Source organism: Aquarana catesbeiana, linkage group LG07 (assembly GCF_042186555.1).
Source record: "Aquarana catesbeiana isolate 2022-GZ linkage group LG07, ASM4218655v1, whole genome shotgun sequence".
Classification (NCBI taxonomy): domain Eukaryota; kingdom Metazoa; phylum Chordata; class Amphibia; order Anura; family Ranidae; genus Aquarana; species Aquarana catesbeiana.
Window position 1 is genome coordinate 44,498,151 of NC_133330.1, and position 14,938 is coordinate 44,513,088.

At 44.6% G+C, this 14,938-nt stretch overlaps 1 protein-coding gene across 1 annotated transcript in view; it reads right to left on the reverse strand.

Annotated features, from left to right (window-relative positions):
* Positions 1 to 217: 217 nt before the first annotated feature.
* Positions 218 to 14,938, reverse strand: part of LOC141102861 (pyruvate dehydrogenase E1 component subunit beta, mitochondrial-like) — a 69,949-nt gene continuing 55,228 nt past the window's right edge. The window contains exon 8 of the mRNA XM_073591891.1: positions 218 to 402. Coding sequence (XP_073447992.1) covers positions 250 to 402 — 153 coding nt within the window. The 3' untranslated portion in view covers positions 218 to 249. The remainder of the gene's footprint in view (positions 403 to 14,938) is intronic.

Here is a 14,938-nt window from a genome sequence, read left to right on the forward strand (position 1 = left end):
AAAACATCTCTCACTATAAGGAGGACAGATTGGATGGAGTGTTGGAAGAGGCGATGCTGCCGCTGGATAAAGCCCCCAATACAGGAACACCCTCCAGGATTTAACCGGTTTGTCCTTTACCCGGCATAGAATGAAATGCTTTCTTCCTATAAAACATTTTTCCAGGGGCGTAAAATAGAACATAGATGTCAGGACACCTAGGTTTTAGAATGACATGTAAATGACTTTTTATATACAGTATATACACATTTAGATAAGATTTAGAGTCTTTTTCACTGCAAATATGATATCCTTTACTTGGGGTGTGCAGTTTTCTTCCAAGGTCTTGGCATAAGGCATAGGAAGATCAGCTCCAGTTACACGGAACACAGGAGAATCCAGGTAATTGAATGCAGGACGTAGAAAAGATTAATATATAAATATCTTAAGACAAGATACCAATTGACACTGACATAAAATGTAAATTCCAAGAAAGGGGGAAAAAAAGGGGGAATGGTTAGAACCCTGTTTAGTTTTTTCATAACTCTTTGGGTCTCTGTAAGCCTGATTTACCCTCACTTCCTGTCCTGCTGACAATGTTTTACCAGACAGGAAGCTACAGGAACTCTCCAACAGAACAGCGCAGACATTAAAAACAATTTGCTTTTGTAAAGTACGGGAAGGCTAGAACCTCTGTCAAATATATTTTTTTGTGTAGCTGTTGTAACCTTTTCCTGTACCAGTAAGCCAGGGAAAGGGCCTTAAAGAACAAAACCACACACTTTTTTTAATGGCAGGACAGACCCCAATGGTCCCCCACCCTGTCAGTGGTAATGTACACAGAGCCACACATGACATGCGCAGCGCCAGCTCAGAGTTCATTTACGGCTTCCACTGTGTGCCATGGTGAGGTGACTTCTGCACATGAGGAAGGGACTGAGTCTAGGTTCACACTAATAGAAAGGAAAAAGATTTCCGCGCTCACAGACCAAGGCTTGCAGCCTCCCCTTACTCACCCCCACAGGGATGAGGTAGGTAAGAAAGGTATATGTGAATAGGGGCAAGTGGCGCTACCTATGTTGGATACGTAAAGTTATGTGTTAGCTTTAGCTATATATTAACTGTGTACTCTCCTAAAAGTGGGCTAAAAATGCATTTGTTCAGAAAAAAGTATTATAAAGTGTATGTGTGCCCAATGGGATTAGTATCCCGTACCAGAGGGTGCAAACAAATATATACAAGTATAGCAAAAAATATATATATACAGATATAGCAGAAAAATCATCAGTGGTGGTGACACCAATTATAAATAATAAGTGTAGCAGTACACAGCCCCCTATTGATGTATAAGGGGTTACCATATAATACCCAAATCGTCCTTCCGGCTGTTGCGCTGGCTGGTAATGAGTCTATAATCAGTCCACAGCCAGTGCCATATACTGGTTGAGTAATTAACAATATATCTCCACTGTGTACAAATAATATGTTATGCTGGTGAAACAATCACAGCCCCCTTCTTCACCATGGAAAACAGGCAATATTAATAGGGACCAAGTGTAAAATGTGACAAAAAATAAATAATAAAAAATGTAAAAATCGAATGTGCCAAAAATATAACCAGCGTGACAAAAATTGTAAAAAGTACAAAAAAATAAATAAATAAATAAATAAAAAAAAATATATATATATATATATATACATATATATATATACATATATATATATATATATATATATATATATATATATATATATAGATAGATAATAAAAATCAGTATTGTGAAAGTCCTAACTTGAAGAAAATTCATTCAAGAGTTCCTGCGTGAGGTGACTTTAGTGATGGCAGCAATTGATATCCAGTGACTTAGGTGCTCCCCCTCAAGGGTCCCCACTCACCAGCTCCCCGCACCCCTGCAGGGGTAGTAGGCATCTAATATCCTCGATGTTATCTTGGAATCCAATGGGGTTGTCCCTAGGGGGCTTCCGCTCCAGGTGTAAATATCCTTCAGGGTTACGCCTTGTCTTTTTGTTGGGAAGAAATGGCTGCTCCTTTCACCAGACTGAGCAGTCTGCAATCAGTCTGGTGAAAGGAGCAACCCCTTATACATCAGTAGGGGGCTGTGTACTGCTACACTTATTATTTATAATTGGTGTCACCACCACTGATGATTTTTCTGCTATATCTGTATATATATATTTTTTGCTATACTTGTATATATTTGTTTGCACCCTCTGGTACAGGATACTAATCCCATTGGGCACACATACACTTTATAATACTTTTTTCTGAACAAATGCATTTTTAGCCCACTTTTAGGAAAGTACACAGTTAATATATAGCTAAAGCTAACACATAACTTTACGTATCCAACATAGGTAGCGCCACTTGCCCCTATTCACATATACCTTAGGTTCACACTAATGCAATGCGGGAAACGCAGCGAGTCCTGTACGTTTCCCACACAGCATTAAATTAATGACACCCCTGAAAAACAGCTTGCAGAATGCAGTGTGAACAGATTCAGGTGTGGACGCAGTGCAATACGAACCATACAAAACGAATGTCTCAAATTGCACTGCACAGACATTGCATGCGATTTGCATTCACAGGAAAGAAGTGTGATCCATGTGTGAATAACATGCATGCATCCCGCACCACACAAGTGTGAACCCAGGCTCAAGCAGCCAAAAAGCGTGAACTTGGAAGGAAGCCTGGGAGAAGATGGAAGCACCCAACACTGAGTGCCGGTTCACACAGGGGCGGCACGACTTGCAGGTCGCCTCAGCGAGGCGACCTGCAAACGACTTCCGAGGCGACTTGCAAAACGACTTCTGCATAGAAGTCTATGCAAGTCGCCCCCAAAGTAGTACAGGAACCTTTTTCTAAGTCGGAGCGACTTGCGTCGCTCCTATTAGAACGGTTCCGTAGCACAGAACCGAGCCTGACAGTGTAGCTCTGGAGAGCTTCCTTTGACAGGTTAAATCCGTCATATTGTGCTAGTATGCTGTGAAGATTACAGCATTAACACTGCAGGGGCCCCTTTGTTTAATTCCAGGGAGTGGATATGTATGGATTAGTTTGGGAGAATGGGGATATTGTCAAATCCACGTCTAATATCATTCAGAATTCATCAACAGGTACATTTGACCTGCAGCTGACCCCCCAGACGTGCTTCAAATGTACTTTGCATTTCCATAGAACTGTATAGAAATCCAAAACCTGTCTGATGTTGTAATCCTTCCCTACTTTATCCAAAACTAGAAAAAAAAAGTTTTTTTGGCTCAATTTACACCTTAAGGCCCCTTTCACACTTGTGGACTGTTCAGATCCGCCTGTTAGTTTTTTCAGGCGGACCTGAACGGACGCTCCATACATCTCTATGGAGCGACGGGTGTCAGTGGTGACATGTCTGCTGACATCCGATCCGCTAAATCCAGACGGATGCAAACCCTATTTTCCATCCATCTGGCGAATCAGATGAAAACGGACAGACAGTCTGTTTTCATCCGATCCCCCCATAGAGGAAAGTGGAGATCGGACCGGTCCATTTCTCCACAGTGTGCAGAGACAGACTAGTCATCCGCCGGCTCAGCCGGGATCAATGGATCGATCTCTGCTGAGCAAGTGGATGTCTAAAAACGGATGCGCACGTGTGAAAGGGGCCTTAGGGTAACTAACTTTATGTAATGCCTTGCACCTAGATTATCCCTTTGCGCCTAAGCCCTCATTCACATGAGGCGGACTCCGTTTCTATGGTCCTCCGGCTCAGCGGGAGATCTCTCCGTTGATCTCTGCTGAGCCGGCGGATGACCAGTCCCTCTCTGCTCACTGAGCGGGGAGGGGCTTGTTAGGCGCCGCTGCTGCCTATGGAGGGATCGGATGAAAATGGACAGCATGTCCGTTTTCATCAGATCTCACCCGATCCGCCAGCGACGGATCTGGACGTAGGGCCATCCGTCTGCTTTTTGCGGATCGGACCAGGTCGGATGTCAGCGTACATGTCCCCGCTGACATCCGTCGCTCCATAGGCTAACATGGAGCGCCCGTTCAGGTCCGCCGTCAAAACTGACAGGTGGACCTGAACGGTCCGATCGTGTGAAAGGGGCCTTAGGGTAAAACAAATCGAAATGCCTAAGCCCAATTTTCCAACTTTGACATGTGTTAGTAAAAAAACTGTACATATTACAACTACTTTGTGTATCCAACCGCATTTTTAACCCTAGGACAAATTGGGATTTTTTTTTTTTTTATTATAACAGATAAACTGGCCCAAAAAAGTAAATACATTTTTTTTTTTTTGCTACTACTACCAAAGAACACCCCAAAATAAAATTCTCATGATAATCGCAGCCATACCACATACAGTGAGGACAATTTTTAATCCCCTGAAGATTTTGTAAGTTTTCCCACTTACAAAGAAATGAAGTGTCTATAGTTGTTTTTATCATAGGTGTAATTTAAATGGAGACAGAATATCAACCAAAACTCCAGAAAAAAAACACATAAAACAAACACTATGAATTGAGTTGCAGTTCAGCTAGTAAATTAGGTAATTGATTTTTATATTTTTTTCCTATCTCTGCAAGGACAGAGAACGCTACAACGTCTCATCTATTCAGATAGAAAAAACAAAAAATGGGGGCGGCCTTCACAGTGACTGATCACTTTGATAGCCATTCAGAGGCCATCACAGCAATCAGGTGACCTGGAACCAGCCGCTCCGAGTTCCGATCATTAGAACGGAGCTCTCGGTGCTGGGAGCGGGCCATGGGAGATACAAATATGCCACATATTTGTGTACAGTGGGCGGGAAGGGGTTAAAGTGGATGTTAACTCAATGTCATCCTTTCTAAACTACTGCCATAGGGGTTATCTATAAGGCTATAGATGCCTCCTGCATGTATCTTTACCTGTCAAATGTCTCCCCTCTGTCTGTTATGAGACCCGAAAAACTGCAGATTCTGTGGGTGGGTCTGTTGTCTGGAGCTCGGTGGGTGGAGTCGTGATGTCACACTCCCCGCCCACCTCTACACTCCCCTTGTCAATATGCATTTTCTCCTGTGTATTTCTTACACTGAACTTCTGCTATGATCTCTAACATCCAGTGAAAAGACAGGAATCATGCTGAGGTGTGGAACAGCCAATCCTTGCAGAGCTGCTGAAGAAAGGAGTGGGGGTGGGAATTAAAAAATAATGCCTGTGTCTTCGTCTAGTTCACGAGATATGTAAATCACCTGTCACTCACAGCAAGAGGGAGGATTTGACAAAGTTTTTCTCTGTTTGTCAAGATTTATCTCACTGAACAGTAAAGGAGGATTTCTGAGAACTGGATTAACTCTTCGTGGCAAGACTGGGCTCAAATCTTATACTCTACACTATGACATTAAAAAAAAAAAATTTCGGGTTTACATCCACTTTAAAGAGGAGTTCCACCCAGGGGGTCCATTAAAAAAAAAATTAAAAGTCAGCAGCTACAAATACTGCAGATGCTGACTTTTAATTGGACACTTACCTGTCCCTGGGTCCAGCGATGCGGGGGATTGAAGCCCCGCTCGTCCCCCCCCCACCACTCGTCGGCGCCGGTATTTCAACTGTGGGCGCCGGGCTGTGGCTTCACAGCCTGGCACCCACTGCGCATGCGCGAGCGGCACCGCGCGCCATGATTGGCCGCTCAATCACCTGGGACCTGTAATGGGTCCCAGATGATTGACAGGAGGGAGGGAGCAGAGCCGAGCCCTTCCTGTGCCGAGGGGGAACTGATGTCACCAGCCCAGGCAAAGGAAGAGGCAGACTACGAGGGACCACCTAGCAACAGGCATTTAAGGTAAGTAAAAAAAAAAAAAATATCCAAATGTTTTTTTTTTGTTTTTTTTTTTTTGTTTTTTAGAATTTTTCAGGTATTTTTGTTTTTTTGGGTGGAACTCCACTTCAACCACTTGACAACTGGGCATTTAAACCCCCTTCCTAACCAGACCAATTTTCAGCTTTCTGTGCTCTCACATTTTGAATTACAGTTGAATGACAATTGCTCAGTCATGCAACACTGTACCTATATGAAATGTTTGTCCTTTTTTTCACACAAATAGAGCTTTCTTTTGGTGGTATTTAATTACAGCTGGGTTCTTTATTTTTTGCGCTACAAAAGAAAAAAGACCAAAAAATCTGTAAAAAATGCATTTTTCTTAATTTCTTAATAAAATTTTGCAAATTAGTAATTTTTCTTCATATATTTTGGCCAAAATTTATACCGCTACTTATCTTTGGTAAAAATAACCCAAATCGGTGGATATTATTTGGTCTTTGTGAAAGTTATAGAGTCCAAAAGCTATGGTGCCAATATCTGAAAATTAATCACACCTGAAGTACTGACGGCCTATCTAATTTCTTGAGGCCCTAACATGCCAGAAAAGTACAAATACCCCCAAATGACCCCTTTTTGGAAAGAAGACATTCCAAGGTATTTAGAAAGATGCATGGTGAGTTTTTTGAAGTTGTCATTTTTTCCCACAATTCTTTGCAAATCCAAGTTTTTTTTTTTACTTTTTTTTTTTCACAAAATTGTCATATTACCAGGTTATTTCTCACACACAGCATATGCATACCACAAATTACACCCCAAAACACATTCTGCTATTACTCCCGAATACGGTGATACCATATGTGTGAGTCTTTTAAACAGCGTGGCCACATACAGAGGCCCAACATGAATGGAGCACCTTCAGGAGTTCTGGAGCTCCCAGGCCAATTCTGACATTTCTCTCCTACATGTAAAAATCATCATTTATTAGCTAGAAAATTACATAGAATCCCAAAACATTATATATGTTATTTTAGCAAAGACCCTGGAGAATACAATGGTGGTCATTGCAACTTTTTATCTCGCACGGTATTTGCGCAGCAATTTTTGTAACACTTTTTAAAAAAAACAAAAAACAGTTTTGTGCTTTAAAAAAACCCAAAACAGTAAAGTTAGCCCAATGTTTTTGCATAATGTGAAAGATGAAGTTACGCCGAGTAAATAGATACCCAACATGTCACCTTTCAAAATTGCATGCGCTTGTGGAATGGCGCCAAACTTTGCTACTCAAAAATCCCCATAGGCAACGCTTTAAAATTTTTTACTGGTTACATGTTTTGAGTTACAGAGGAGGTCTAGGGCCAAAATTATTGCTCTCGCTCTACCGATCGCAGCGATACCTCACATGTGTGGTTTGAACACCGTTTTCATATGTGGGCCGGACTTACATATGCGTTCGCTTCTGCATGCGAGCACACGGGGATAGGAGCGCTTTAATTTTTTTTTTTTTTTTTTTATTGTTCATTTTACTTTATTTATTTTAGTTTGATGCTTTTTTCCAAAAAAAAAAAATTTTTGACCACTTTTATTCCTATTACAAGGAATGTAAACATCCCTTGTAATAGGAATATGGCATGCCAGGTCCTCTTTACAGTGAGATATGGGGTCAATAAGACCCCATATCTCACCTCTAGGTTGGGAAGCCTAAAATTAAAAAAAAAAAAAAAAAAAAAAAAAGATCCTGGCTTCGATCATAGCGGTGAGTCGGTAGAAGCACCGGAGGGCGGCGGGAGGGGGGGACATCCCCTCTCGCCTCCCGTAAGAACGATCAAGCCATGGAACAGCCGCTATGATCGTTCTTATGGTGTAGGGAATCGCTGGCTGAAAAAGCTGATATCTGAATGATGCCTGTAGCTGCACCCATCATTCAGATATCCCCGCACAAAGTCAAGGACGTCATATGACAGCCGGCGGGCGGGAAGTGGTTAAAACGCATTTTTTTCTTTTAACACAAAGTTGACCATTTATACAATATTTCTAACACATAGCATGTACATACCAAAAATGACACCCCAAAATAGATTCTCCTACTCCTCCCGAGTACGGTGATACCACATGTGTGAGTCTTTTACACAGCGTGGCCACATACAGAGGCCCAACATGAAGGGGAGCACCTTCAGGTGTTCTGGAGCTCCCAGGCCAATTCTGACATTTCTCTCCTACATGTAAAAATCATCATTTATTAGCTAGAAAATTACATAGAATCCCAAAACATTATATATGTTATTTTAGCAAAGACCCTGGAGAATACAATGGTGGTCATTGCAACTTTTTATCTCGCACGGTATTTGCGCAGCAATTTTTGTAACACTTTTTAAAAAAAACAAAAAACAGTTTTGTGCTTTAAAAAAACCCAAAACAGTAAAGTTAGCCCAATGTTTTTGCATAATGTGAAATATGAAGTTACGCCGAGTAAATAGATACCCAACATGTCACCTTTCAAAATTGCATGCGCTTGTGGAATGGCGCCAAACTTCGCTACTCAAAAATCCCCATAGGCAACGCTTTAAAATTTTTTACTGGTTACATGTTTTGAGTTACAGAGGAGGTCTAGGGCCAAAATTATTGCTCTCGCTCTACCGATCGCAGCGATACCTCACATGTGTGGTTTGAACACTGTTTTCATATGTGGGCCGGACTTACATATGCGTTCGCTTCTGCATGCGAGCACACGGGGACAGGAGCGCTTTAATTTTTTTTTTTTTTTTTTTATTGTTCATTTTACTTTATTTATTTTAGTTTGATGCTTTTTTCCAAAAAAAAAAATTTTTGACCACTTTTATTCCTATTACAAGGAATGTAAACATCCCTTGTAATAGGAATATGGCATGCCAGGTCCTCTTTACAGTGAGATATGGGGTCAATAAGACCCCATATCTCACCTCTAGGTTGGGAAGCCTGAAATAAAAAAAAAAAAAAAAAAAAAAGATCCTGGCTTCGATCATAGCGGTGAGTCGGTAGAAGCACCGGAGGGCGGCGGGAGGGGGGGACATCCCCTCTCGCCTCCCGTAAGAACGATCAAGCCGTGGAACAGCCGCTATGATCGTTCTTATGGTGTAGGGAATCGCTGTCTGAAAAAGCTGATATCTGAATGATGCCTGTAGCTGCACCCATCATTCAGATATCCCCGCACAAAGTCAAGGACGTCATATGACAGCCGGCGGGCGGGAAGTGGTTAAAACGCATTTTTTTCTTTTAACACAAAGTTGACCATTTATACAATATTTCTAACACATAGCATGTACATACCAAAAATGACACCCCAAAATAGATTCTCCTACTCCTCCTGAGTACGGCGATACCACATGTGTCAGACTTCCACAGCCTGGCCACATACAGAGGCCGAGTACAGCCGAGTATGGCTGGGTATGTCTGGGTATGGCGGGGTACTGCAGGGTATTGCAGAGTACTGCGGGGTATTGCAGAGTACTGCGGGGTATTGGAGAGTATTGCGGGGTATTGGAGAGTATTGCGGGGTATTGCAGAGTACTGCAGGGTATTGCAGAGTACTGCGGGGTATTGCGGGGTATTGGAGAGTATTGCGGGGTATTGGAGAGTATTGCGGGGTATTGGAGAGTACTGCGGGGTATTGGAGAGTACTGCGGGGTATTGCAGTGTACTGCAGGGTATTGCAGAGTACTGCGGGGTATTGCGGGGTATTGGAGAGTATTGCGGGGTATTGGAGAGTATTGCGGGGTATTGGAGAGTACTGCGGGGTATTGGAGAGTACTGCGGGGTATTGCAGAGTACTGCGGGGTATTGTGGGGTATTGGAGAGTATTGCGGGGTATTGCGGGGTACTGCAGAGTACTGCAGGGTATTGCAGAGTACTGCAGGGTATTGCTGAGTATTGTGGGGTGTTGCAGAGTATTGTGGGGTGTTGCAGAGTATTGCGGGGTATTGCAGAGTACTGCGGGGTATTGGAGAGTATTGCAGGGTATTGGAGAGTATTGCAGGGTATTGGAGAGTACTGCGGGGTATTGCAGAGTACTGCGGGGTATTGGAGAGTACTGCGGGGTATTGGAGAGTACTGGGGGGTATTGGAGAGTACTGCGGGGTATTGCAGAGTATTGCGGGGTATTGGAGAGTATTGCGGGGTATTGGAGAGTATTGCGGGGGTATTGCAGAGTACTGTGGGGGTATTGCAGAGTATTGTAGGGGTATTGCAGAGTATTGTGGGGGTATTGCAGAGTATTGTGGGGCATTGCAGAGTAGTGCAGGGCATTGCAGAGTATTGCACAGCATTGCAGAGCATTATGGATGGCTGAGCATGGATGGCTGGATGGTTGGATGTCTCTGTGCAGCGCTGTGGGCACTACACATCCAGTCCACAGCGCTGCAGCCATCCATCCATCCCCCTCTCCGCTCACAGTGTACCGATCGGTACACAGGAGGGGAGGAGAGGAGATGACGCCGGTCTGTTTACATGTGATCGCTCCGTCATTTGACGGAGCGATCACATGGTAAACGGCCGCGATCAGCGGCCATTTACCAGGATCCGTGATGCGCCGGGTCCTCTGGACCTGGCGGTCACGGATGCGTTCGGGTGCGCGCCCCAGGGGGCGCGCGAGAGGGGAATTCTGGGAGGACGTCATAGTACGCCCTCCCACAGTTATCCAACCGCCCTGCAGCCATCATTCGGCTATGGGTCGGTTGGTAAGTGGTTAAGCAAACACTTCACAATGCTACTGAAAAAGGCCATAACCACTTGGCTTCATCAGCAGTGGAGCTGTGAAAGGTGGTGCTTGATCTGTATTACTTCTGCCGGGTTAGCCCCCCCATATCAAAATTTTTGAAAAAATCTTATGCAGTTTGTTAGATCTTTGTTAGATCAGGTTAGATCAACCGTTGTTTGCGTTAGATCTCACACAGAAGAAGCGATATTAACAGTTATTTGCTGGGGGGGCTAACCCGTCATCAGCCCCCCCCTTATCAAAAAATTGACCAAACAGCTATTTTGGAAGCAATTTGTTAGATCCGGTATGATCAAGTGTTTTTAACGTTAGATCTCACATAATTAGACACTTATTAGGTGATTAATGAGGGGGGGCTGGCCCCCCCCTTATCAAATTTTTGGGCCAAAAATCATTCAGGCTAATAGATATTCGTTAGATCCGGTAAAGATCAAGTGTTTTTAACGTTAGATCTCACATCATTTCAGAGATATTCCACATCAATATAGAGATATTAGGTGGTACATATGGACAGGCTGGCCCCCCCTTATCGAATTTTCGGGCCAAAAATCATTCAGGCTAATAGATATTTGTTAGATCCGGTAAGATCAAGTGTTTTTAACGTTAGATCTCACATAATTAGAGACTTATTAAGTGATTAATGAGGGGGGCTGGCCCCCCTTATCAAATTTTCGGGCCAAAAATCATTCAGGCTAATAGATATTCGTTAGATCCGGTAAGATCAAGTGTTTTTAATGTTAGATCTCACATCATTTCAGAGATATTCCACATCAAAATAGAGATATTAGGTGGTACATATGGACGGGTTGGCCCCTCCTTATCAAATTTTCTGGCCAAAAATCATTCAGGCTAATAGATATTTGTTAGATCCGGTAAGATCACGTGGTTTTAACGTTAGATCTCACATCATTTCAGAGATATTCCCCATCAAAATAGAGATATTAGGTGGTACATGTGGACGGGTTAGCCCTCCTACATGCAATTTTCTGGCCAAAAATCATCTAGGCTAACAGATATTCGTTAGATCCGGAAAGATCAAGTGGTTTTAACTTTAGTGATATTAGGTGGTAGTACGTAATGATGAGATTAGATCTCACATAATTAGAGACTTATTAAGTGATTAATGAGGGGGGCTGACCCCCTCTTATCAAATTTTCTGGCCAAAAAATCACCCGGCTAATTGATATTCATTAGATCCGGTAAGATCAAGTGATTTTAATGTTTGATTATCCATAATTACAGGGATATTATGGATATTTGGTAACGATGCACGTATATCCATACTAGTGTCTATACCGGAGGCGGTGATGAGCATTTTCACATGTACCAGTGAGGAGTGCCATTGAGCATACCGAGGTATGCTGAAATTATGTGGGACATTAATCGACAGGTGTGTCCAAGCCCAGTGAAGCCTGAAGCACAGTCACAGAAGCCAGAGGGAAACTTCAGAGGGCTCTGGTGAAGGAGTCAACCATGTGCCCATCTACGGTAGCTGGCTCAAAACCAATGACACGAAGAGACAGCAGCGAAAGTTCAAACCCTTGCAGAGGGCCCCCCATTGTTGCCTCCAAACAACCCAGTGTCCTGTTTCTTTTGACAAATGCTGCCTGGTGTTGGAGAGTCAATGCACACCAGACTCCCAGAACTTAGCACAGATTTAAGCCCAATCAGAACCTCGCAGAGAGGAGCGCGGATACAAACCACCGAACAGGCCAGGGCCACCACTTCCTCCATGCTCCCTGACAAGCTGGTGGGACCTTCTCCTGTTGTTTCCATCCAAGTAAATGGAGTCTACACCAAGGCGCCTCTGGATACTGGAGCTTAAGTGACTCTTCTCTACAGAGACTTCTATGACAGGCACCTCAAGCACCTGCCTTTGCAGAAGTTGGAAGAGCTGCAGATATGGGGCATTGTGACTCAGAACTTCCCCTATGATGGCTATCTACCGGTCAAGCTGACCTTCGATCCCTCCATGGCTGGGAAAGCCAAGACTTTTGAAACTCAGGCAGTGGTCTGTTCTCGCCCACCAGGGGCCAGTAAGAGTTCTCTCATCATAGAGACCAATACTGATCTTGTCAGAAGGCTGCTGACACCTCTTGTTCTGGAGCCGGGCACTTCAACTACAAGTTTGCACCCCATGCTGAGACAAGCCTACCAGCACCTGGTACAAAAACAGAAGGGAAAGATCTGGTGCTTGGACCAGTGTGAGAAGGTGTTACAGCCTGGTAAAGTGGCCTATTTACGAGCATCTGTCAAGCTAAATTGGAAGCAAGCAGGCCCTTTCATTGTCCTTGAATCAGACGGACAGAGAGAAGACATAGGAGTGGAGATAATTCCTGAGGTAGTTTCAACCAAAGGGTTGCAAAGAAGTCACGGAAAGATCTTGGTTAGTGTCCACAACATAACAGCCTCGCCAGTGAAGATGCCGGCTCAGATGTTGCTGGGACAAATGAATCTGGCCAATCCAGTCCCACCGTCTGATTTGGTGGGGGGAGCAAAGAATGGGATCTCTGTGGAGGAGCTCTATCTGAAAAATACTCCCCTTTTGCCTGAATGGAAAGAAAGGGCCAAGACTCAGCTCCTGAGATGGCAGGCTGCATTCTCCAAGAGTGAATTTGATGTGGGGTGTAAAAAAGTGCCCAATACCAGATCCATCTCTTCGAGTGCATAAGCCGTTCAGGGAAAGAGTTTGATAGATTCCTTTAGGGGACTTGGAGGATCTGCATGAACAACTGGCAGAGTTGAAGAGGGCAGGTATCATCCGAGTCCCAGAGTCTATACGCTTCCCCAATAGTGGTGGTACAGAAGAAGAATGGGTCACTGAGGCTGGGTATTGACTACCGGACGCTGAACTTAAGGACCATTCCCGATCAATATACCACCCCAAGGATAGAAGATGTCTTGCAGAGCCTGTCAGGAGCGAAGTGGTTCAGCATGCTGGATTTGAAGAGTGGGTATCTCGATCATCCAGTGAAGCAAGTGTCGCCTTGTTTTCTGCTCAGAGAGGTTGGAATATCTGATATCTGTATACAGACTGGGAGGAAGTGGTATATGACGGAAGCACTCAAGCGGAGTGTGGGACGTTCCGTGACATTGGTGGCAAGCAGCGGGAAAGCTTCCTGAAGTCTGGGACATCCAAACCTCCAACTGGATCCAAGATCAGCATAGCAGACTTCGGTCACCCCAGCGGAGATATGGACCTGGCATCAGAGTTCCCGGGGCTGCTGCGGATCATCCTTTCAACATACACCAGGACTGTGTCTGAGGATGAGTACCTGGAGCTTAGGCAGCAAATTCGGGTGGAGCTCTGGATTGCAGCCCTCCGTCTCGCTGGTATAAAACAGGGCAAGTGCTTTCCAACCCAAGAGCAACGGGCCAGTGACCAACGGGCATTGCGGATGGCATTCCTGGTAGAGCAGCCCCAGGAGCAATGGGTGACTGAGTTGGACAGGTTGGCCCAGCAGGAGATAGAGCTGGACAATCGTTATCGGGCTCTGCAAAGGCACGCAGAGGAGGGATATTTAGGGGAGACAACAGAATGCTCTCCGGAGGGATATGACTTTGGCGGCCCTGGATTGCTGTGGGAGAGCCTTACAGATCTTTTTATGTTTGGCGATGAAGGGGAACCTGACCTTGAGGACCTGAGAGACTATAGAGAGTCTATGCTCGGTCTTGCAGGGGTCTCAGAGCTCAAACCTGATCTGGACCATTTGCTAAGGAAGGAACAGCATCTGGAAAGGGCATACAGGAAACTGCTAGAACAAGTTCAGCAGCATGCCAGAGAATCGGCAGTGGAAAATCCGGAGATTGCCGTCCCCAAACCTGAAGTGCTGACAACAGGGCAGAGCTCTGCTAACCTCTGCCCAGAAATGATAGCATCTTCTGGGTTCCATGGACAGGAGATGGTGAACCTCTATCCCCAGACATCAGTTGCAGAGACATGGGATTTGATAGACTTTTCTGCTGAGGAAGAACAACCTGATGAGCCTCCAGCAGAAGAGCTGCTATCAGGGCCAAAGTTCACTGTGTTCTGCCCAGCACCAACAGTGGCTTCGGCCTTCTTGAGAGAAGAGGTAGTCGGCCTTTCTCCCACAACACTGACAGGGACATGTGATTTTCTGCCAGCAGCATCTATGGAGTTAAAACAAACTTCTCCAGCTGAAGATCTGGTAACTGAACAGAGGGTCCAAGACCTCTGTCCCACACTTTTACCAATTCCAGAGACTGGGGATTTAATAGACGTTTCTGTAGAGGAGGAACCACCTGGAAAACCCCCAGCAGAAGTGCTGGCAACTGGACAGAGGGTCCAAGACCTCTGCCCCACACCTGCAGCAATTGTGGAGGCTCAGGGTGAGAAGATGGCAATCACTTCCCAGCAGCAGATACAGGGGGAGAAGGGAGAGGAGGT